This window comes from Dendrobium catenatum, unplaced genomic scaffold (assembly GCF_001605985.2).
Source record: "Dendrobium catenatum unplaced genomic scaffold, ASM160598v2 fragScaff_scaffold_1016, whole genome shotgun sequence".
NCBI classification, from domain to species: Eukaryota; Viridiplantae; Streptophyta; class Magnoliopsida; order Asparagales; family Orchidaceae; genus Dendrobium; species Dendrobium catenatum.
The window spans coordinates 592522-613947 of record NW_021319478.1 but is presented as its reverse complement, the minus strand read 5'-3'; the positions used below and the strand labels follow the sequence as shown (position 1 = coordinate 613947).

At 33.9% G+C, this 21426-nt stretch overlaps 3 protein-coding genes across 4 annotated transcripts; 2 read left to right on the top strand and 1 right to left on the bottom strand.

Annotated features, from left to right (window-relative positions):
* Positions 1-1707: 1707 nt before the first annotated feature.
* Positions 1708-5955, top strand: LOC110105841 (elongation factor 1-alpha-like). 2 transcript variants are annotated; one of them, XM_020835495.2, is made up of 2 exons: positions 1708-1827; positions 4333-5955. In XM_020835495.2, exon 2 carries the CDS (start codon positions 4344-4346, stop codon positions 5685-5687), a length of 1344 nt encoding a protein of 447 aa, XP_020691154.1. In that variant the 5' UTR covers positions 1708-1827; positions 4333-4343; the 3' UTR covers positions 5688-5955. The 2 variants fall into 2 exon arrangements, with proteins under 2 accessions (XP_020691154.1, XP_020691155.1); XM_020835496.2 differs by having other exon boundaries at positions 1712-1827; positions 4330-5955.
* On the bottom strand, positions 5814-16127 carry LOC110105840. Its single transcript, XM_020835494.2, has 6 exons — positions 15715-16127; positions 14415-15597; positions 14024-14095; positions 13693-13907; positions 8697-8920; positions 5814-7260 (listed from the first exon to the last, which is right to left on the bottom strand). Exons 2-6 carry the CDS (start codon positions 15469-15471, stop codon positions 6621-6623), a joined length of 2208 nt encoding a protein of 735 aa, XP_020691153.2. The 5' UTR covers positions 15472-15597; positions 15715-16127; the 3' UTR covers positions 5814-6620.
* A 2228-nt stretch (positions 16128-18355) lies between these two features.
* Positions 18356-20635, top strand: LOC110105856 (agamous-like MADS-box protein AGL66). Its single transcript, XM_028697847.1, has 8 exons — positions 18356-18540; positions 18634-18706; positions 18922-18983; positions 19073-19106; positions 19459-19520; positions 19769-19877; positions 20197-20253; positions 20336-20635. The coding sequence occupies exons 1-8, from the start codon at positions 18356-18358 to the stop codon at positions 20633-20635; spliced, it is 882 nt and encodes a 293-aa protein (XP_028553680.1).
* Positions 20636-21426: the final 791 nt, after the last annotated feature.

Below are 21426 nucleotides of genomic sequence, written 5' to 3'. Positions count from 1 at the left end.
GCCCAAACAAAGTACAAGCTAAGAATTCATACTGAACCAAAGCAATAATCTCTAATTGCTGCTTTTGATCTACTCCATGCCTTTACTTGTGAACTAGTCAATATTTTCAAACTGATTTTCTTGTGCTCCAAACAACCTTATTTGTCTTCTCTTCTTCTTTTTTTTCCAAACTGGATTTCTTGTTCTCCAGACTACCTTATTTGTTTTTTTTTTTTTTTGGTATGTTTTTATTTGTTTATTTCAGCTTTTTGCTGACTATTTTTACTTTAAGATTTCATTTGGGATAGATTTTTTACTGTTTCTTAAAACAACTTTTTAGTACAAGAAATAAATTTTTTTTATATTAAAATATTATTTTAAAAAGTAGTAAGAAAGCCATTCCAAATGAAACTTAAGGCTATGTTTGAGACGGTTTTCTTTCTTTCATTTTGCACCAATTAATTTGCTTTATAGGCCTTTTGCTTTAACATTTGTGCATGCTTAATAGGTTGATAAAATATATATGTACTTTTATTTAGCTAGTAGCTCATTAAGGTTGATAAAATACTTTGTTGGGATGATTTAGGTTTCCATAAGGACAGCTTTATTATTATTTTCTAAAATAATTTTTAAGTTAAAAAAATTTAAATTTAAAAATTTTTATTCTATAAAATTATTTTTTAAAGCAGTTAGAAAGCTATTCTGAAGAAAGCCTTAATTGATTATTTGATGACTCTTTCTAATGTTAATAATTTTCTTATATTTTATGATTTTTAAAAATTATGTATATTATCATAAGTACAAATATGATGAAAATATTAAATAAATGGTAAGTGCTATAGATTGAAAATATCCCTTTTATAATATTTGGCTTAATACAACAACATAAATAGACTTATTGAATTTTTTAATTATAATTTTAAATCATTTATGTTTAGGATAAGATCTTTGACATTAAAATATAATTTATTAGACATGGTTAAAAATTAATTATAAACGAAATTCATATACAATAAATTAATAAGGAAATTTAAACAAAACAATGGCATGAAATATTGAAATTATAAAATATTAATTTCTTTTGATTCTTCAAATAATGTCATGAAGTTTCCTATCATACTTCCAGTACTTGATTTGGACTAAAATCATCACATTTAGTGTCATATCATTCGTCTCATCGTGAAGTTCAATTGAGATCAGAGCTCATATAAACCTAAATTTATTTTTAAAAGTTTTATAATTTATATACTTGTATGCACTGAGATTCATATAAATCAAGTGAATTTTTCGAAGATGTATCAACATATATTCAAAATTTGCTCAAACTAGAAGAAATGTGTAATTTCATTCATGCATATTAAATCCAACTATTTTATCTCACTTAAATATTAAAATTCATATAAAATTTTCAACTCTCATTTGGTAAATTTTTTAATTTAAATGTATTTGGTGATGATGCATAAATTTATTACTTATATTTTTAATAGTTGATAATTTATAAATCTAATAAATTTCATGGCACTTGAGTAATTCTTTAAAAAATCAATTTATTTATATTTTTAGCATGAGTGTTAGTTAACTTAGTTGATAAAAATAATAAAATTTAAGATTCTCCAAAAAAATGAAATCAAATGATAAAACTCATCATCATCTCCTAATATATGAATAAATAAATTACAAAAATACTCATGTGGGGTCCACACGCTGCCCTGCTAAAGAATAGGGTTTTTTTCGGACTATAAAAGACGATGTGTGGGCAGTAAGGGTTTCAATCTATCTCCGCCGACGCAGCGAGAATCCGAGCGCAGAGCCTCTGTTCCTCCAATCGAGTCATCGTATTTTCTCTTTGTGAGTTTCTTCTTAATTTCTTCCATTCACCTCTACTTCGGTTTTCAGCTTTGATCTCTTGTTTTTTAATTTTGATGCTTTCGATTGTAATTAGGAAGCCGCTGTTCCTCCAATCTAATCATCTTTTTCTTTCTCATTGCGAGTCTCTTCTTAATTTCTTACATTCAGTAATCAGTAATTACCGATCGCAATTTGCTACTTCTTTTTGTAGCTCTGTTTTCTTGTTTTTTTAATTCTGATGTACTGACTGTTATTAGGGTCGTCTCAAAGATTGCGGATCAAAATGAAACTTACGTGATCGGTTTCTACGTTACGCAGCGCACTACATAGGTTAAATTTGAGAGATCTAAAGGGAAATTTTATAATTAGAGACGTATCAACGAGTTCGAGTCCATATGGATTTTTTTCGTGATCGGTTTTCAGGCTTGGTTGCGTCATGCGTTAGATCGAGTTTGAGGTGTCTAGAAAAAATTTGAGCGTATTCGATTCTGTCGATTGTGCAAGAGCTTATTTAATCTTCAGTCTGATCTGCGATCTGAATTACATGATTATGAGGAATTTAATATCTTAGCTGTTGTTATTTTGTAATGGGATTGGGTCTGGACGAGAGATGTCTCTCAATGCTTGGATCTATATCTAGTTAATTTTGTAGGTGTTTTCTAGCTGTGTCTTTTTTTATTCCAGTTCTAGTGAGCTGGTTCTTGGTCGTGGGTTGAATTTATGGCACACATGGTTATTTTTCTGGTGTATGTTGCATTAATCTGTTATGCGTTTGTTTGAAGGTTGCTTACCATTATGAATTTCTGTTTTTTCTTTTTAAATCTGGCCGTGTTTATGATTTCTCTTAAGTTTTCTCTCTTATCTCTTTCTTTGTTGAGAATATTAGGATATGAGGTTTTTCCTGCCTCTTTTTCATTCGAAGTGCTTTTATTGTTGAATTTTTTTTAAAACAAACGGCTCGAAAATAAATTTAAAGAAATATTGCAATTATAAAAATTGATATCTTGCCTTTGGGGCAGCTATATTCTATTTTAAAAAATTAGTGCATTGCCGTTCTATGGTAGGTAGAGCTGTCAATATTGGACCCGATCCTAAAACCCGAACTGAAATTTTCGGGTTTGGGTTGACCCAACTCGAAGCGGGTCGGGTTCGGGTCCGAAAAACTAACATGTTTGCAAAACCGGGTCGGGTTCGGGTTGACCCGGAAACCCGGGAATGACCCGAAAAATCCGTTTTCCCCGACTGCCTAGCGTTGATGCCCCGGCTGGCCGCTGCCTTGCGTTGCCTGCTCCGGCTGCCCCGCTGCCCTGCATTGCTACCCCGGCTACCCACAACCCACGTGACTGTGTCCGTGTGTCGAATCGCTTCAGAAGGAGATTTGACCGTTCGAGACATCGAGCTGCGCGTCGCATGCCCGAGTCAAGTTGCCGCCATCACAGCCTGCCTCGCGTCCTCCATTGCTCTTCTAGTCTAGTTTCTTCTCAAATGCTTCCTTCCAAAAGCTCCCAAAACCTTAACATATTCTTGAAACCATTTATTGAGGTGTGATTTTCAATGGAAGATATTCAAGAATTATTTTTAGGTGGCATAAATGTATTTTTAAATAAGCTTCCGAGCTTTTGATGTTTAAAATATCTCCAATTCTAAATGCTTTCCAAGAATGTGTCGATCAATATCAGCTCATGAAATCTATTTGCTCAGCTTCTTATTGCATTTGATTATTCATGGAGTAACTCCAGAGACTAGTTTCTAATGTTTAATGTTCTCTAATTTGGTTTCGATTTTAGAAGGATAAGAAGAAAGCAATTAATTTTTTAGATTTAAATTATTTTGTTGAGCTGAATTAGTTGCTTTATATCCTCGCTGTTGGATCTTTATATTTAGTGGTATTCATGTGCAATCTGTTCAAACAATGTTGTAACGTTCTGACATTTATTTTTTTATTTTAGTTTGCTGCTGGTGAAGATTTTTAGTCTTGATGAGAATAATTATTGCTCTTGTTATTTGCACTTTAAGTTGCTTTGTAATGAAGCTGATATAAAATATATGATCTTAATAAAGGGATGAAAAGCTGCAGTTAAAATTATTATTTTTGTATTTTAGCATTTGCCTATTTAATTGCCTTATTTTTCTGCGTCATCCTTCTTAATGCTTTCTTAATATGATTTATAACATAGCATGATTCACTTATGATGGTTTTCGTTAGTTCTGCTCCCTGCATTTGCAATAGATTCTTTCTGACTGACGTGCAGTAATGGAACCTGGGCATACTCTACATCTTCCATGAATTTATTCGAACTTGATTCCTAATCAATTTGGTTTACCTATTTACTCTTTGTGTGATTTGGTTCGTCTTGTATTGGTATTGCTCTTTATGCATTTTTCTTTCTGCCATTGTATTTGAGGTTTTTTATTTTATACATGCAAGTGTCATGGTTTTACCTTTGAAGCATCTTATCACATGTTACCCGACGTAAACTAACCTGTTTGTTTCGATCCAAGAAGAAGAATCAGCAATGGGAAAAGAGAAGGTTCACATCAATATTGTGGTCATTGGTCATGTCGACTCTGGGAAATCGACCACCACTGGTCACCTTATATACAAGCTCGGTGGTATTGATAAGCGTGTGATCGAGAGGTTTGAAAAGGAAGCCGCTGAGATGAACAAAAGATCATTCAAGTATGCATGGGTCCTCGACAAGCTCAAAGCCGAGCGCGAACGTGGTATTACCATTGATATCGCATTGTGGAAGTTCGAAACCACGAAATACTATTGTACTGTCATTGATGCTCCCGGACATCGTGATTTCATCAAAAACATGATCACTGGCACCTCTCAAGCAGATTGTGCAGTCCTTATTATCGACTCTACCACTGGAGGCTTTGAAGCAGGTATTTCCAAGGACGGACAGACTCGCGAACACGCCCTTCTTGCTTTCACTCTTGGTGTCAAACAGATGATTTGTTGCTGCAACAAGATGGATGCAACCACACCCAAGTACTCAAAAGCAAGGTATGATGAGATTGTGAAGGAGGTTTCTTCCTATCTCAAGAAGGTTGGTTACAATCCTGACAAGATCCCATTTGTACCGATCTCCGGATTTGAAGGCGACAACATGATTGAGAGATCAAACAACCTCGACTGGTACAAGGGTCCGACTCTTCTCGAAGCCCTGGACTTGATCCAAGAGCCGAAACGCCCAACCGATAAGCCACTTCGTCTTCCTCTCCAGGATGTCTACAAAATTGGCGGTATTGGAACTGTTCCCGTTGGCCGAGTTGAGACTGGTATCCTCAAGCCTGGAATGGTCGTTGCCTTCGGACCTACTGGACTCACAACTGAAGTAAAGTCCGTTGAGATGCACCATGAAGCACTTCAGGAAGCTCTTCCTGGTGATAATGTTGGCTTCAATGTTAAGAATGTTGCTGTCAAAGACTTGAAACGTGGGTTCGTGGCTTCTAATTCCAAGGATGATCCTGCAAAGGAAGCAGCCAATTTCACTTCTCAGGTCATCATCATGAACCATCCTGGTCAGATTGGAAATGGCTATGCTCCAGTTCTCGATTGCCACACCTCGCACATCGCCGTCAAATTCGCCGAGATCTTAACCAAGATTGATAGGCGGTCTGGCAAGGAGCTTGAGAAGGAACCAAAGTTCCTGAAGAATGGAGATGCTGGTTTTGTGAAGATGGTTCCTACTAAGCCTATGGTTGTCGAGACTTTCTCCGAGTATCCGCCGCTTGGAAGGTTTGCGGTCAGGGACATGAGGCAGACTGTTGCAGTCGGCGTCATCAAGAGTGTTGAGAAGAAGGATCCAACTGGAGCTAAGGTCACTAAATCTGCTGCCAAGAAGAAATGAATTGTGCGTTGTTGTTTGAATAAGTACGAGTTTGAGTCGATCGACTTGGTATCTGGTGTTTGGATGCAAAACTGGGTGCTTGACAGGCGGTGGCACTGCTCGTTTCAGTTATGTTTTAATTGTTTGTGTTTTTTCTTTTCCGTTTGTTGAAAGAGTACTTTTTCTCTACTACTATGGATTGGTGATTGGTGAAGGTGCAGTATTTATTTTACCTATTTTCTGTGAGAAACTATTGTTGTTTGAATTGAATTTCAAGTTATTTGAGTTTCTACCGTTCCATTGGTTTTTTGTGATTAATTTGCTTTGCTTTTAGTTTTTTAAACGTTTATTCGGCATGTTCATCAACTTTACAGTATATTTACTGCCAGAAGTTTCTTTCCAGTACCAGGTAGCCTTAGAATCTAAAATTATAAGTTATTCAGCCTTCAATGGTGGATTATAAATTTCAATAACTCATTCAATAATCATTTCAAGTTCTTTCGTTAAAAAATAAATCGCAATCCATAGTAAAAAACATTTCTATAAATAAACATTTTATATAACTCGTTCCTTATAAATTTCTGATTGATGATGATGGACAATAGAATGCAGTAATTTAAGCATTCAAAAGGCAATCATATTTATTCTGGCTGTTTTGCAAGCAATTAGATATTTCATCTCTTACAACTCATTCTAAACTACATAAGCAGCCACTACAAGCAAAAACATAATTCAGTAAAAAAAAAAAAAATCAAATTAGAAAAATTTAGGTTAGAATATCCAAACTTCAATGTACTTTAAAATCATTAAATATTTTGAGATTGATGTAATACAATAATCTAATCATATTTTATCCATCTCAAAATAAATTTAAAGACTTCAAAAGTCATTTCGATTAAATTTAAGTAAGAATACCCTAATCCAAAATTTCTCCAACCAGAATATGATTCCAAACTATAATCTAAACCAATCGCTAGTTAAATACGCATCTCGAGCATTCTGATTTTCCTGCTTCACACCCTCGTAAACCTTCACCGATTCCTCTGAAAATTTTACCAAACATTCAAATGTACTCGTCATGCTTTCTTGCAACCTGACCAAACTTTTACAAGGATAAACTTCCTTGTTTTGATCATTTCCCTGCTCTGATCTGTCTTCTTGTTTTTCATCTTTCCGATGCTCCTCGAGCAATTCACTTAAGATTGTTATTAGCTTCTTCAATGAATCACAAACTTCTTCCACAGGAAGCCTTTGGATTCCAGCTAACCAATCGCGGCATAATACAAAAATTGGAGGAGCAAGGGCTCGGCGAGGCGAAAATGGTACTTTTCTTCCTCTCAAACGCTCTTGAGGTTGCAGTATGCATTTCTGGAGCCAGCCATTCAGAGATTCGCTGTATGATCTGTGAGTATCAATCCAGGTTACAAAGCTCGAGCGAAAGCATTCGATCTCGTTCTGTAGATTGATGTCTGCTTGCTTATAGGAATCGCCATTTCGAGATGTTGCTGCCAAGTTCTTAGCAAGGTAAGCTGATGAGATTGCCAGGTGCTGGGCTTGATGACATTCAAGAATGGCTTTCCACATTCTTATCAACCTGAAAACACCAGAGTGCAGTCAAATGAGGTGTGCTTTTTTTATTTAGGGTTTAGGAAAACTGAAATAAGAAATGCATAGGTATTAGCACCTACAGAGAGAGAGAAAGATGAGAGTAAATTTAACTTTTGTTAGTCCATTTGACCGGTCCAGCTAGTCCACGCGGTACTGGCCCAGCGACACCGAGGCTGAAGATCTCCATCTCTTTTGGTAGCCGATCAATCCGCACGAGCCAAACGAGCATTTTAGGAAGGATTTTTTAGGGTTTTGGGAGAGAAATTTGAATGTAGGGACTGTTTAGGGATTCCTTTTAATTTGTATGCATTAAATAGTTTGTTTTCCTAGGGTTAGGGCATCTTGAATTTGGCTAAAATTTGAGATATCTTAGGTTTAGGTTTTCTTTTGGGCTCTAGCGGTGTTTAGAGATTTGGGAGAGATCGATCCTCCTCTCGAATAGAGGATCAATTGTTTCTTGTTATTTTCCGTTTCCCTTTTATCAAATAATACAAATTATCTACTGTTTTTGTGGATTTGTGTGGATTTAGGTAGAGAAAGCTCGCTGTATTTTGAAGATTGATAGGGAATACTTGAGATGTACAAGTACTTCATATCAGACCCCACCTTCAAGTTGGTTATCCAGAAGAAACACAACTTTGCCCAGTGTTGAAACCATCGATTAAGAGGTCAAAAAGCTTATGGAGACCAATTTCAACAGTGAGGTCGGTGATAATGATTAAAATAGTTGATGGGAGGTCGGGGATGTGTTGACAATACTAATCTCAAAGATAACTTTTGTCTTCCCCGCATCATCGTGCTTGACAATAGCAATACCAAACACCAAATGCTCAACTTCATCTACACATACCTTAAATAGAATAAGATCATGATAAACTCGCATGACAAAGATTTCACATTCTAATATTTCAATAAAATTTCTTGGGACTTGTTTGTTTGTGCATGGAATTACATTTTTAAGAAGAGTAAAGCTTCGCTAAATGATTGACATAGCGAATGAAATTACAATAGAAAGTTTTGTTGTGTGTGAGAAGATCAAGGAATGAAAATTTTTCATGTTCACTCCTAGTTCTTACTGTAGAAATGAAATCATTACATTAATTGATATGTGGAATTTAAAATTCATATTCATTTCTAATTGAATTTTCCAAATCGCATTTTCCATATAAAAGCAAACAAATTTTGCAACATGATGAAAAGTGCAAAGTGGCTAGGAACAAATGAACAAAACCCCCAGATAATCTATAATGAATCAAATTCACCCATAACAATTATCCACAATAATAGTGAGTTTCTTCGTATAATTATATGGTTCTATAACATCTGATGAGAACAAATGGACGCTGCAATGCAAATAAAATAACAACAACAAGATGAAATTCCATTAAAAAAAGTAAAATTCAGCAGAAAGCAGAGCAATACCCTTGAACCAATTCTGCTAGTTGTGGTTGCAATTCTTCGTCTCTCAGCTTCTCGATTCTTCTAGAAATCGAATCAACTGCTTGAATCATTACTCGGACACGAGAATGAAGATCCTTTACAGTAGCTCGTGTCTTGTCGATAACTCGGGGATTCACACCTTTAGCAAACTGGTGCCTTAGCTGATTGCACTTTTGATCATATGCCTTCCTAATGGATTCACTAGCCTGTGTAATTCAAGAGAAGCAAAAATTATCATATTGAAGCTCCATGTTAAAGAATAAAGGAATTCACCAAGTACTTTCTTTCATTTAAGACCTGAAAAAAAGGTAAGAAAATTGCTTATGTAGTAATATTTGAAATTTTTATGCTTACTGATTGTTATGCGCTAGGATAACAAGAACCAGAACTCAATTAATTCGACCTTCATTTCTTTGAATGTTCGTACAAAAAATAATAAATTTACGAATTTATGAGTGCTTACCTATTTATACAAGGATTTGCAAAAAATGACCATGAGAAGCAGCTTTGCGCACTGGCCTATAACAAAAATGCCCACCTCTTCTTAGAACGTGTTATTAATGGTCTTATCTTGTACTCAACTAAACTAACAATGTTATAGGGGTCTGAATATTGGGTTATTAAAAAGCTATTGTCGTCTAAGTTGAGCGTGCAAAAATTAGAATGTTAAGATGGATGTGTGGCGAAAACCAATAACGAATAATTAAAAAAATATTATATTAGAAGATATGTTGGAGTGACATCTATATTAAAAATAAGCTTAGTTGGCTTAAACGTGCACAATGAATGATTGAAAATGTGCCTATTAGACAAATTGATGAACCTAATGTTAGAGGATCAAAATAGAAAAATGGTTGAACTAATAGTACATAGATAGAGTTGTTCAAAACAATCTATATATATAAAAAAAAAGTTTAACACTTCAGACAATACTCAGCAAGGATAATGAAAAAGTATAATTTATAATGCTAATATGAATAATTAAGATAAAACTAATAATGACGATCTTTAAGGCTACTACATTATCACTCACATATCAACTGATTTTCTTGCTTTTATTGGCTTAAAACAGAAAGGTCTTTTTTCCATTTTTTTTTTCTTGAATTAAGGTTAACTTTAGGATGGTGTTAAAATATGATTTATGCTTTTCTTTTAACTTAATTGTCCTTGTTGCATTTTATTAAATAGGAAAAAAGGGCTTTTATGCCAATACTTCATTGGTAGTTTGTGGGCCTCATTTTCATAGATTGCATGAATATTATAATTCTTGTAAAGAGGCTTTTATGTTGATTTTTCATGTATTAATCATCCTAATATGATATGTGCTGCACAAGGTTACCTTGCCAAAGTAATTGATATATAATGTATATAAAACACATATTCAATCTAATATTGGAAAAGGTGTTCTTATTTAATAATAAATGAAAATAAAATGATTAATGTATATGCCTAAAATTTGCTTAATGGAAAGGCCAAAATATGACCTGAGGCAAAATAAAAAATAAAAAAATGACCCAATGCACAAGTTCAAACTTACTCTGTATCTTGGTACACCATTTTTCTAGATGTCTATAATTTGGTTGTAACAAATGTAATTTAGTTATAATAAAATTCAAACTTTGATATGAAGAGTAAATGTGACATGCAATACCTTATATGCAATGTTTATGACGCATAAATGCTAAAATTATGCATCATATATCCTTTCTTCTTCATATCCTAATCTTTCATCTTCAAATATTTTTGTCCATTATTCTAGATTTCTAGCTTTTCACAGATTTTATAGGTCTAACAAATGAACCTTTGCATAGCATAAGTATCTTTGTAATAAGTACAAAATAGATGAGGAATTAATGAAGCATAATGTCTATCATAAGAAAAACATCCAACATTACCCACGAATCGTCAACATATTAGAAGGACCCAATAGAGACAAGTAAGAGTTCAGTATTTCTTTCCTTCATGTTGCATGCAGCTGGAATGAAATTGGAAAGAATATGAATTTAGAAACAAAGAAATGATAGATTTAAGGGATGAAAGAGAAGAGAGAGAAAAAAGAGAAGAAAGAAGAAAGAGAAAAGAGATAAGGAGATAAAAAAGAGAAGAGGAAGAGAATGAAGTTTGTTTTTGGTTAAGGCATAATAAAATCTCAACAAACTAAATGTTGGGGACAAGCGATGCCGTGAGTGCACATAGAGATGCATGTTCCCACTAGTTCAAAGATCCATAAAAAAATACAAATACTTATTCACTCAAATAATTTCCTCTAAATTTTCTTTTATTTTTCTCTCTCATGGATCCCTCACATTCTGACTCCATATGATTATTTATTTTCCCAAATAATAACCCAGAACACTATTTCTAAAGTAACAAGCATTTAAAGTCAAATCTTTATTAATAATAAAATAATACTATATATTATTGCATCACTTCATCTTCACTTTTTTCTATTTCAATAGTTTCATAGCAGCATGACATACCACATGCATCCATGATCTTCCTAATCAAATGTTTTCCACATAAAATTTCCTCGATCAACAATTTTGATCATCATTGACTTCCTCAATGAAGACCACTTCCTCTATCTTTACAATCATAGCATCACTAACCTTTTAACTCTTATTCCTCACTTGCCACCATATAGCGGTTGTTAATGTCATATTACCAACAAGCATTATTGTGAACATTGTTTAAAATTGCGCAATATGAGGCTCGCCTTGAGGCCTATCTAAGCACAATTTCAGTGAAAAATGCATCAAGGCTTATGCCTCAAGTTTTTTTTATGAGGCTTATGCCTCATCTTAGCTAAGGCTCACCTTGAGGTGCACCTCGCCTCGTTGGCATGAGGCATACACCTCGCTCTATTTATGTATGTTTTTTATTTAAAACTTAGCTAAATCCTATACAAAACCCCCAAAAAAATCATGCCCTCTTGCGCTATAAAGCTGCATTAACTTCCTCTCAATTGTCTCAACCTTCAGCCCACCACCTTCGCTGTAGCCATCACCGTCGTAGCCGGGATCACTTGAAATACGCATACCGCCACCATCTCCTATAAAATTTAAGTATTACTCTTATTTTATGTTGATGAAAAATATTTATGAAAGAGGGAGATTGTTGAAATAAATAAAGAAGTAGATTGATAGGTATTGGACCCTACAGGATGAGGTAAAGGAGAGGCAAATTTGTTATGATGACTCAAATAAAAATCCCCTTAGTAATGATAGTACAGATGATTTATGATTTGTTGTCAATTATTTTAACTTTATTAGTAATTAAATGTAGATGATTAGAGAACTGAGATAGAAGAAATTTAAAGCTAAACTTGATGCTATATGATACGTTTATGCCATTCATATATTTTATGTTATTTTTCTCATGTAATATTTGGATTTCAATCATATTTCATATAATTTATTACTTATCACTTTATATTTTGTATAATTTTTTGTTTCATATGTATATAAATTTGTTACTTCATAGTTCAATAGAAAGTTAATATACCATCATTTAACATATTATTTGAGTATTATATAAAAAATTACTTTTAACTTTTATTTTTTATTTTGCACAATTTTTAGATTTTGAGGCTTACGCCTCAAAATGCCTAGAGGCTTACGCCTCGCCTCATGAATAAAAAACGCCTTAATACCCAATTACGCAATTTTAAACTTTGGTTGTGAACTCTAAATTTGCTTCTCATCTAAGATTGATATAGCCCCTCTACTCTCAAGATTCAGCACAACATTAGAAGAACCTTTAATTAGTTCGTTTTCTTCAAATGTCCTCACTTAATATCAAACTTCAGCAACATTAAGTTTCACCTCACCTATGGAAACTAGTAAGAATTGTATTTGAAGTTGATTCAAAGCTAATAAAATATGGCAAATAGATTTGCAATCTTAAGTCAACTTACCCTTTAATCAACCAAACAACTTAACACAGCTTACAACAGAAACAACTTAAGCTTATTGGCTTCTAGTTTATCTTTGCTTAGCTTATCCTCACTTAGCTTACAAAAAATAGACAATCAAACAGAGCCTAAAGTTCAACTTAGTTTATCTTTGGCCTTTTCCCCTTCCAAACACAATTTTAAGTCATTTCCTAAGGTTAAGCCAAACCCAACCTTTCCTCACTTGATAAGCCAATATAAGCTTAGTGCAACTCCAACATCGCTTAAGCCAGCTTTGCTTAATTGTCCTTGCCTTCCTCTTCTCTTACTTTCACCAGCTTATATCAACTTATCTTTTAACAAACTAAATGGCTTAATTCAAGTTTACAACTTTAGCTTCAAGTGCTAACAATTTGTATTTTCTTAGCTTACAAAAATTGACAACCAAACAAGCCATAAGGGCCTATTAGGTTGCATATTTTAGTTTTTACATAAGAACATATGAGTTAAGCAATAAGCTTAGGGCTTGTCTTGGTTTAAGGCATTTGGTTGGTAAATATTAAATAAGCTAACAAAAGATAAAAGAGTTGTTGCTGTGCTCCGCAACAATGATTGTCACCCTTGACTCTCATTCATACATAGCAGTAGGCCCCACTGCACTTCTCATATCTCCTCCTTTGCCACATGACTTTAGAAATTTATTTGGTGTGTGCTATTCCAAACCATATATATATATATATATATATATATATATGTGGGGATATTTATCAACATAATCAAGAAATGGATAATAATAAAAGGCATAGCGTAGAAGCCTCTGGCCAAATTTGGGGTTTGGGAGGGTTTGACGTGGGCAACTATACACTGCTTCAAAAAGAAAAATGTTTCAATCCCTTAATCTATTTGCCACATAAAGATATATGTACTGAACATATGTATGTAAACTACAATACATTAGCCAGCCTATATCATTGCTATATATCAAGCTTCATTTGCCAGAAAAAAACGTCATCAAGAATCTACAGATCATGCAAAATAGAATGACATAATTGTGATATTAAATTAACTATTACAAAGCTACAGTACCTTTAATTCATCATATAGCTTTCTTTCCCATGCATATAATCTGTCCAGAGTGGATGAATGACTACCAGAAATCATGCTAAATTCCTCAACAAAATCATTACCACTCTCAGGACCATCATCTTTTGATGCTGATGTAATTGGATTTCTAGATGATGATGATCGTGAAGAGATTGTGCGTTTCCATGTAATAACCTTTGTCACATGCTGGATTGTATCTATGTAGATATGTGATTGTACAAAGTAAATTATCTTATCTAATAAAATGAGAAAGAAATATTTAAGTTTAAATAAAAACTAAAGCTTTTTTCCACAACCAAATCATACAACATACCTCGCTCTCGCAAATTCTCTACCTTGCAACATGAGAGAAGGAAGACTGGCGGAAAAGAATCAGAAGATTTCCCTATGGAAAAATAACTCATGTGAGAGACGACGACAACAACAACAACAACATCAAGCCTTTATCCCACTATATGGGGTCAGCTACATGAATCTTTTTTCTCCATTTGTGCCCTATTAAAAGTTAAATTCTCATTTAAATCTAAGAAAAAAAAGATCATTTCTAATATTTTCTAACCAAGTCTTTTTAGGTCTACCTCTAACTTTCTTAACGTAAGTCAAATCTAATACATCTACTTTAACATTACTCAGGTGAGAGAGCTGAAAGAAAATTATATCCTACAAACCAATGTTTCAAAACTGCTGGTCCATTTTATGCTCACCTAATATCTCAGAGTGAATACTCAGTCGAATCTTCTTTGTCTCAAGCATCCTCGAAACCTCATGGCCTGCCTCTGCTGCTCGAAGAAACCTCTGCTCAATATCTTTTACACTTGACAGAAAATCCTTTGCCTCATGACTAATCAACATAGACGCATTCTCCTTTTCAGTTTCTCTTCGTTTGTCCGTCTCTGCTTTCTCCATCTTTGATTTGCATAATACAATTGAAGTTGTTTTATCCATTGCTTCAGCTGATCCATTAATGCCACAGCACTCAGGCTGAATCCCCCTAACTTTGCATGCCTTGGTTTGCGCTGATTCTACAGACCTCTCGGAAATATAATTGTTGAAAGAGCTAACAACCATTTTATTTCCAGCAGATTTTTTATGAGGTGATACTTCACTATTTGAAATATTTTCAACTCCCAATGAATGACATTTATCATCAGTCAACTCCTGAGATGCCTTAGCTTCTTCACCAGGGTGGCCATTTTGTCTTAAACCCACAAATTTACCAAAATGTTGCGTCATGGCATATTCACCATTTGGGATCTTGATACAATCCACTGAATAAACCGGATCAAAAAAATCCCATGAAGTGCCAATCTCCGGGAATGGAGGTGGTGGAGGCACCGGAAAAGTAAGACTCTCATCTCCTTCCTCTTCAAGATAATGATTTGGTGATGACTCAACTGTGACCTTTACAGAAGTGCTCCCTGCCGCCCTCATATAGCTAACATTAGAGAGCCGAGGGGAAACAAGACTTCCATCATGTGGTGAACTAAGTATTTCAGGAATAAGGGATGGAGACGGTGAAGCATAAGATGAATGCGAAAGCGCTTGTTCCAACTCAAAATTTGATTGTGATGGATCCACTGAAATCTCAGCTTCAGCAAATTCTCGTAGTGCAGCTCCTACATTTCGAAGGGACTGGGTGTAAGAAAGCTGAGCTGCTGATAGAGCATATCTTAAATCTACTGCTTGTTTAATGTATCGCATTCTCTCTTTACAGAGAAGTAGAGCTTTGTTTCCATCATTTTTGGAGTTCAAAGCACCCATTATGTTTGCTACTGTTTTGTAATCTACGGTCTGACGTAAAGCATCTCACGCAAAGCCAGATGAATCATAAGGGGCTGTTTGGTAGCAGGATTTATGCCGGATTTGAGCGAAATCCAGCCAAACGACCTAAAATGCAAAACCAAATCTCACGGTAAATGAAAGCCGTCCCGGATTTCCGAAATCCTCTGATTCGACGGATTTACGGGATTTGGTCGAAGAAGCACGCGAAAGGGAGAAAGTTACCTTCACAGCTAGCGAGCTCCCTCGTTACTTCCGATCAAAATGTCCAAACTTCCGATCCAACAGGCCTTCGAGGAGCGAAGTAGAACAGCTACGAAGGAGCCGAAGAAGAACAGCAGCAACGAGAGCAACGGAGAGTACCGTATGAACGAGGAAAAAACAAAAAGGCAAAGGGGTGATTGCTGCGGGGAGAGAAAAGACAGGGAAAAATAATGGAATCGAAAAAGAAATGAGTGGGATTCAAAGGTAGAACATATTCTCTCTCTTCTTCCCGTAATGCCCATTAAAGTTGCAGGATGGTGGCGCAGAGTAGGGTGAGAGTATTCTTGTGTTTCATCATACGGGAACAAGAAAAATGACCGCTTTTGGGACCCAGTTAAAAATTCGATAGTACATTGCGGGCCGCGCTCCTGAGGTAGTGGCTGAAATTGGGCCGGGCTTTAACATTAGAAGAAAAGGGCAGTTGTCAGCCCACATGCACATAATATATATATATATATATATATTATTGATTAAATCTTTAAAATTTTCACTTGAATAGTATAAATTTTAAGATAATATTTGAATTAAAAATTTTTTAATTAAATTCAATATCATCAAATCTTTGATTTCAATAAATTTATTGTCAAACTGAACGTCCTGATAAGATGAATTCAACAACATCATAAGTGATCCGACAACAATCATAGGCAATTAACACTATCATCGTATTTATATCTTGATCATAAACATATTAACCTTATTATTGGATTTTAATAGTCCATTAGTGAATATACTACTTTTATAATTAAATAATTGTTCTCAATTTTATAATTATTTTTTCTTCGTTTATAAAGATGAGCAGATTATTGCATCATAATTATATAATGAACTATTACAATTGGGTCATGTTTAATGATTTTCATCTTCTTTTTTTTTCACATTAAATTTTTTGATGTCTCTTGCTGCTTCTATTTATGTGTATTAGACCTTCGTACAAAAAAAAAAAAATTATAGAATATCATCATTAAATTTCTACCACATAATAATTCCCAATGATAAAATTCTTTGACAGTCTCATAATAGCTAATATTTTTTTAATCAAATTGGATATAAATATGAAGTTAAAAAAATTCTATGATGAAAATTCCTGCCCTACTTTCATAAGTAATTAGTGGCTAATTTTCTTAACAAATTAGCTATGGCCAAATTATAAAGAGTGAATGAGCCCGTCAAACGTTTTGACACATTCAGCAGAATGGGCCAAAACATGTTAGCACATTTTTAATGGGCCAAATGGATAGGCCAGAAATCGGCTTCAGCGGATAGGCCAGAAATGCTAGCTATGTACGAAGATCCAACACACCTAAATTTTTACGTGGAAAACCCTAAAAATGGAACACGGGATCCTGCCTAGTTAAAGTGATTTTACTAGTATTTGTAGTCAATTATAAATGTGCTTGTCTACCAGGGAAGGTCTTTGCTCAATGAAGCAAATATATATCATATATGGTGGTAGTGAGAATAATTTAGTGATGCGATAGTTATTTTCAAAAGAATATTAGCATGGTCGTTTGGTTAATAAGACCGTAGTTGGGCGACAGAGGTCAGAAGGAGTCGTAGTTTGGCTACTAAGGTAGAGGGGACCATTGCAGAGTAATAGAAGTCAGAAAGACCATAGTCAACGAGGGCAACAGTGGCCAAAGGAACTGTAGCCGTCAGGGATGTTGGTCTGAGGGACTGTAGTCAGCGGGTGACGGTAAACGGATGAGTCGTAGTCGACGACAAATAGTTTAAACCAAATCCTTAATAACTTATATTAGGAGATCCTCATTAAATTTAAAAGTTTGGGTGAATATTTTCAATAAAAAAATAATTGAGCATTTTATTAAAAAAAAAAGATAATTACTTTTTATTTTTAAAATATTAAATTTAGGTGTTGTCTTACAACATATAAAAAAATATTAATAATTATATATAAATATCTAATAAATAAATTAAATTGAATATTTTTTTGACACAAAATAACTCATTAAAATAATTTCATTCCAAATTATTTATTAAAAAATAAAAAATAAACATTTTCATTTACCTTTTTAATAGCTAATTAAATTATTAAGAGTAATTATTTTAATACATTCCATTTGCATCTAATTTTTTTAATAGCTAATTAAATTATTACGAGTAATTATTTTAAAAATTTATCCAACAAATGACCACTTTGGGACCGAGTCAAAAATTGGAGAGTACATAAAAGTTCGTTCCTGACGTAGTTGCTGAGAATTGGTTGAAATTGGGCCGGGCTTTAACAGCCCAACAAAAGAGCAGTTCTTAACCATAAGAAATTGAACCGTTAATGGCTTTTTGATTTAGTTGTTTGAAAAAACAAAATGCAGCGTGGGCTTATTTTGGCCATTGACTCTAAACATCCCCTACATGGCACCAACTTCATCTCTTTCATTTTCGAGCTCTCTCTCCTATAAATTACAAAGCTTCTTTCCCACTGATTTTACCCTTTCACACTTTCTTACCTTCTCTTCAATCTTTTCTATTTTCTCTTTTTTTTTTTTATAGAAATATTTCTAATCTTGGCAGCTCTTCTCATAAAAGCTATATTTATTATCGAAACGTGATTTTCTTTTTTTATAGAAAGACATATATATTAATGGGTAGGGTGAAGTTGGAAATAAAGAAAATTGAGAATAATACAAATAGGCAAGTGACGTTTTCGAAGCGACGCAATGGCCTCATCAAGAAGGCTTACGAGTTCTCTGTTCTTTGCGATATAGATATCGCGCTCATCATGTTCTCTCCTTCTGGCAGGCTCAACTGCTTCTCCGGTCGCCGGAGGTAAATTGAATCCCACTTATTTTTCTTTTTTCATGCTTTCTTACAAAAATAAATGATATTTTGTAATTTAAATATTTTTTTTTAATATTGCAGGATTGAAGATGTTATTGAGAAGTGCATTAATGTGCGAGAGCATGACAAAGGAGGGTATGCCATTTATTTAAGTGTTATTACATGTATTAATTTTATTTAATCATAATTAATTATTTAATTTATACTAATTCTCTTTTAATTTCCTAATCTTGAAACAGGGCTAAGCTGGACAAAGATGTAAGTTGGCATCAATTTTGTATTTTTCTTTAATCATTTTAATTATTTTATCAATAAATTAGGAGCTAAATTTGTGTTTTTCTCTTAATTATTTTTAATGGATAATTACAGTATTTGATGAGGACTCTTAGCAAACTCAAATATGAGAACGATATGGCTACCCACCAAGCCAAGTAAGTTTTATTTAATTATTTATTTTTACAATTCCATCATACTAACTTTTTTTTTTTTCATTTTACTTCGTATGTACGGCCTAATTCAGCCCGGAGATGCTGAATATAAACTCCAAAGTAGAGGTACGTATGTCGGATATAATTACTGCATTAAAAAACATATTTCTTTCCCAAAAAAGAAAAATCAGATTTCAATGGTTTGCGGGTCATACGGGTCGTGTTGTGTTGACCTGGATCTGAAGGGGGTCGTGCCAAGTTGACTCGAACCCAAAGTGGGTCAAGTTCGGGTCTGGTATAATAACCCATTTCAAAAAACGGGTTTGGTTTCGGGTTGACCTGTAAGGTGTTGAGTTAGTTTTGGGTTGATCCTGATCCCGATTCATAACCCGGTATTAATGACAACACTAATGAAATAAAATAATATAAAATATATTTACAATAATATTTAGTTCAATATGATTTCTTATATTTTCAGGAACTCCAGGTAGAGCTTAATGCTTGTCAACAACAACTGCAAATACTTGAAAAACACTTAAGGTAATCTACTGATAAATATTTAAAATTGTAATTACGGCTTTGTTTGAGAAGACTTTTTTATTGCTTCTTATAACATAATTTTGATACATAAATTTTATGATTTTTTATCATTTGCTTTATTTTTCAATGAATATCTAAAAAGATTGCATATCCCTTTGTTATTCTCTTCTATATAATATATGAATTATTAAATGTAGGAAATTTGAGTTTTGTAATATTTCACATAATTATAATTACAATTTTTACAGATTTTTTGAGGCTGATCCTGTGCCTCTCTACTCTTTCATATCTTTGAGCGAGCTCGAATCATACCAGAAATTTTTTATGGAATCTTTGGCACGTGTTTCTAAGAAAAAGGTATATAATATAATTTTCTCGATTTATTTTAAGGTGACAATAACAATAAAATCAAGCCTTTATCCCACCAACTACATGTGGTCCTCTATATTTTGAGGAGCTAAATTTAATAAATGAATATTTTGGGTTCACTCAAATTATAAAAACAATAAATATACTATATATACATATATATAGTCATATTTCATTGGTTTCACATAGGTATTATTTCTCTCAAATCAACTATTTTTATGAAAATAATTAATATATGTATTTCATTGGCTTTATTTATTAATAATATGTGTATTCATTCCCCTAACTTTATAATCATTTTTAGTAGAATTTCTTGTTGGGCAATCATCTTCCCGCCTACGATCCATCCCTGACGAGCATACCGGTAAAGTCAGCTACATCAATCAAACATAATACATCATTATGAGCCAATAAATTGCTACACATATTTTTTCTCTTTTCTGCAGATGAACCTGCAGCTTGAACAAGAAGGAATGCGAAACCCCTTGAGCTACGATCACATACAGTGGATCCAGAATAGCTTTGGTAGGCCAAACCAATCATGGTTCTTCACTTCAGATCCTCTCGCGCCCCTCAGGTACGAAGATTTCGTCCAACGAGGCAGGAATCACGAGATGTGTGAGCCGATGTCAGCTCAAATGGACCAACAAGTGGGAGTCGACACGTGGCAACAAGGCTATGCATCTATAGAGCACTTATCGGCATCGATCCCTCCCGCGCCGTTAATAACCCAGGTGTTTAATTGAGCTAATTAGTAATAAATCACAATAATTAATTGAATTAAAACTAACGACGAACAATTGACGACGTTCGGATGCTGGTGTTTCAATTCAGGCTTCGGTAGAAATGTCGGAGCAGCCGTCGGTTGAGCTACAGGTCGAGGATAGCAAATGTGGTGGCGAGAATTTGAATTTGGTACAATCTTTCTCCTTTTGGTTGGATCACCTCTCATAAATTATATTTATTTATTTATTTTTATAATAAAATGGTATAAAAAATGTATGTTTATATTGGTTGATACGTCCTAAAAAATTGCCTTGATCAAGCACGAATCTTGAGGCATATTCAAATGGGAATTTTTCAGCAAACTTACAATCAAATTGAACATCTCAAAGGGACGAACCGAACAACACCGAAATTGGTCCAACCAAAGCCCAAATGGGTCCAAATCGGGGGCCCGGACCACATTTGGAAGGGTTAAAGCATTATTTGGATAATGAAATGATATCCAAATATGACATGCTTATAGTCAAATCGAGCGTCTCGGCGAGAAGAATCCAACGAGCCTAAGATCTCTGAATTCCGACACTGTTAAGGCACTTAAACAGTTAAAAAACTCTCTACGATCAGGGGAATCAATATGCAATTTAATAAAAATTTATAAAATGAATATTTTATTTAATAAAAAATAAAATTATTATCTTTATTTACATAATTAATTCAACAATAGGCGAATTGAATTAAAATTTAAAATATGTTATGTTTCAAGTTAGTAAATTTGCTTATGAAATGAAGTGATGACAAAATAAGTGCATAA